General features: G+C 39.4%; 1 protein-coding gene across 1 annotated transcript; it reads left to right on the forward strand.

The window, feature by feature from the left end:
• The first annotated feature begins 34 nt into the window (after nucleotides 1-34).
• On the forward strand, nucleotides 35-2788 carry hspa1b (heat shock protein family A (Hsp70) member 1B). Its single transcript, XM_084389666.1, has 2 exons — nucleotides 35-172; nucleotides 649-2788. The coding sequence occupies exon 2, from the start codon at nucleotides 675-677 to the stop codon at nucleotides 2589-2591; it is 1917 nt and encodes a 638-aa protein (XP_084245792.1). The 5' UTR covers nucleotides 35-172; nucleotides 649-674; the 3' UTR covers nucleotides 2592-2788.
• Nucleotides 2789-3633: the final 845 nt, after the last annotated feature.

The following is a 3633-nucleotide window of genomic DNA, read 5'->3' on the forward strand; positions in this document are numbered from 1 at the left end:
TCTAAAGTTACCACCTGAGTCAAGAGAAGTCTGGTATTTCTAGAAGGAGCATGGGAGGTATAAAGCGCGAAGTGTTTCTCAGGTCGAGGCAAGTCAAGTAAAGACAACTCGAGCAACTGAAGCAAAGCTGAGCAGAAGAGTCCGCTCTCGCTAGAACAAACTCGCACGACCTGTAAGTGACTCTCTGAGTTAGGTTTACTTTTGAAATGTTTTTAATACATTATTAGATATGTTTATGTATGTTATATATTAATATAAATTAAAATTTAATTGTAATTAATCTAATCTAATCTAATCTAATCTAATCTATTAATCTAATATTTAGAGTCCGCGATATTTTACTGATGTTTACTTTTTTAAGTTAGCCTATATTTACTTAAAATATATATATATATATTTTATATATTATTATATATTATAAAAATAAATTAATTTAACATTTCTTAAGTTGATTATTTTGATTATTGATTTTTTTTATTGTTTAATTAGTCTAATATGAGATGAAAGTCTTTAATATATTTGTATATAAATATATTGAATTATTCATTTCAATATTTATATTGAACGTTAATTATACACCGATATTAATACTAATTATTATTATTATGTAATATAAAAATAACTCAATACTTTTTTTTTGTATTGCAGGTGATATTTCATTATAAATAATCAAGATGTCTAAAGGTTTGTCCATTGGCATTGATCTGGGAACCACTTACTCCTGTGTGGGAGTGTTCCAGCATGGCAAGGTGGAAATCATTGCTAATGATCAAGGAAACAGAACCACTCCAAGCTATGTTGCCTTCACAGACACAGAAAGACTCATTGGAGATGCTGCCAAGAACCAGGTTGCCATGAACCCCAACAACACAATATTTGATGCCAAACGGCTGATTGGTAGAAAGTTTAATGATCCAGTGGTCCAGTCAGACATGAAGCTTTGGCCCTTCAAGGTCATCAGCGAAGACGGCAAACCAAAAGTTCAAGTTGAGTACAAAGGAGAGACCAAGACATTCTACCCCGAGGAAATCTCATCCATGGTCCTAGTCAAAATGAGAGAGATCGCCGAGGCCTTCCTGGGTCAGAGAGTCAATAATGCTGTCATCACGGTCCCAGCGTACTTTAATGATTCGCAGAGGCAAGCAACCAAAGATGCGGGGGTGATCGCCGGTTTGAACGTGCTGCGAATTATCAATGAGCCTACAGCGGCTGCCATTGCCTATGGGCTGGACAAGGGCAGGAGAGGAGAGAGGAATGTCCTGATCTTCGACTTGGGTGGAGGCACCTTTGATGTCTCGATCCTGACGATTGAGGATGGGATCTTCGAAGTGAAAGCCACAGCAGGGGACACTCACCTGGGTGGGGAGGACTTTGACAATCGGATGGTAAAGCACTTTGTTGAAGAGTTTAAGAGGAAGCACAAGAAGGACATCAGTCAGAATAAGAGAGCAGTGAGAAGGCTTCGCACGGCCTGCGAAAGAGCTAAAAGAACCCTCTCATCTAGCACTCAGGCTAGCATTGAGATCGATTCCCTGTTTGAAGGCATCGATTTCTATACTTCCATCACAAGGGCTCGCTTTGAAGAGCTTAACTCTGAGCTCTTCAGAGGCACTCTGGATCCAGTTGAGAAGTCTTTAAGAGATGCCAAAATGGACAAGTCTCAGATTCACGATATTGTTCTGGTCGGCGGCTCCACGAGGATCCCCAAGATCCAGAAGCTTTTGCAGGACTTCTTCAATGGCAGGGATCTCAACAAGAGCATCAACCCAGACGAGGCGGTGGCATATGGAGCAGCGGTGCAGGCCGCCATCCTAATGGGCGACACCTCGGAAAACGTTCAGGACTTGTTGCTTCTGGATGTGGCTCCTCTGTCCCTGGGTATTGAGACCGCAGGTGGAGTCATGACTGCTCTGATCAAACGCAACACCACCATCCCCACCAAGCAGATGCAGATCTTCTCCACGTATTCTGATAACCAGCCAGGTGTCCTGATCCAGGTGTTTGAAGGCGAGAGGGCCATGACCAAAGATAACAATTTGCTCGGCAAATTTGAGCTCACAGGGATCCCCCCGGCGCCACGAGGCGTACCCCAAATCGAGGTGACCTTTGACATAGATGCCAATGGCATCCTGAACGTATCTGCTGTTGACAAGAGCACAGGAAAAGAGAACAAAATCACCATTACCAATGACAAAGGTAGACTGGGCAAAGAGGAGATAGAGCGAATGGTGCAGGATGCTGAAAAGTACAAAGCCGAGGATGAGGTGCAGAGAGAGAAGATTGCAGCGAAGAACGCTCTAGAGTCTTACGCCTTCAACATGAAGAACAGCGTTGAGGACGAAAACCTGAAAGGAAAGATTAGTGAGGAAGAGAAGATGAAGGTCATTAATAAGTGTAAGGAGGTTATCACTTGGATGGAGAACAATCAGTTGGCTGAAAAGGAAGAGTACGAGCACCATCAAAAGGAACTGGAAAGTGTGTGTAGTCCAATCATCACTCGGCTTTATCAGGGAGGAGTTCCCCCCGCAGGTGGCTGTGGATTCCAAGCCCAGTCTGAATCACAGGGCCCCACCATTGAAGAGGTGGATTAAAGAAAGGAAAATGTGCCTTATTATATTGTGCAATATTACTTTCAGTGTTAAAAAAGATATGGTGGCTTCACTTTATATTTCCAGATTTATATGAGCTAAATTATTTTTAGATCTTGTTTGTCAAATGTGCTTGAATTTAAATGTTGTAAGCCAAATTGTTCTTCAGCTGTGTCAGCTGATAAGTGAATTAATGAAATGGAATAAATTATTATGCAATGTTTTATGATATAACATATTTATTATTTATAAGAATAAAAAATAAATGCAAATTTTAAACCATGAAACTAATGAAACTAGTATTGTTTTCTATCAAAGGGCAAGGTAGAAAATGTATGATGTTAAACCTGCTCTACTTCAGTTTGTACACTAGATGACGTTGTAACACAGACTGCAACTAATCCACTACACTAAACAACAGAAGACCTGGATCCACTTGACCTAAAACCTAAAAAGTCAAATACCTTATTTATTAATTTATATTTTTATATATATTTTTTTTTTGTGATGTTGCGGAATGTACATATCCTGCTGGTATAGACATTTGCTTCTTCAACAGCAAAAAAAAAAAAAAAAAAAAAAAAAAAAGAGTTTCCACGACTTTCTAAAAGAGGACAAAAATATAGAGAGCCTGATTATACGGCAGTCAGATTATAGAAATGTCAAATTTACAGTCAAACCCTGACTCCCATGCAGCAATTGTTGTTTTTTGCGCAATTTAATACCAGAATTTACATGTATGCATTTGGCAGACAATAACAAAGTAGGCTAATAAAGTAAAAATAATAAAACACAAAATACAGTGTTATAGCCTAAATGTACATAAAAGCAAATTAAAATGTTAATTAATGCAGAAATGCGTCATCATATTGCGTGAAAGTAAACTGAATCTTTTCTCCATATTAATCAAATTGAGCTTATAATCACACGTAATGCCGCGCTGTAAGGGTTACTGAAACGTTGGAGCATCATCATCAGCATCATCATCCTCCCATGGGCTGTGTCGTCTGACTGTCACAAAGATGCAACAGATCGTTTCCAGCAA

This window comes from Rutilus rutilus, assembly GCF_951802725.1.
Source record: "Rutilus rutilus genome assembly, chromosome: 19".
Classification (NCBI taxonomy): domain Eukaryota; kingdom Metazoa; phylum Chordata; class Actinopteri; order Cypriniformes; family Leuciscidae; genus Rutilus; species Rutilus rutilus.

Coding starts and splice junctions, on each gene's coding strand:
- hspa1b (XM_084389666.1), top strand. CDS start 675: ATGTCTAAAGGTTTGTCCATTGGCATTGATCTGGGAACCACTTACTCC.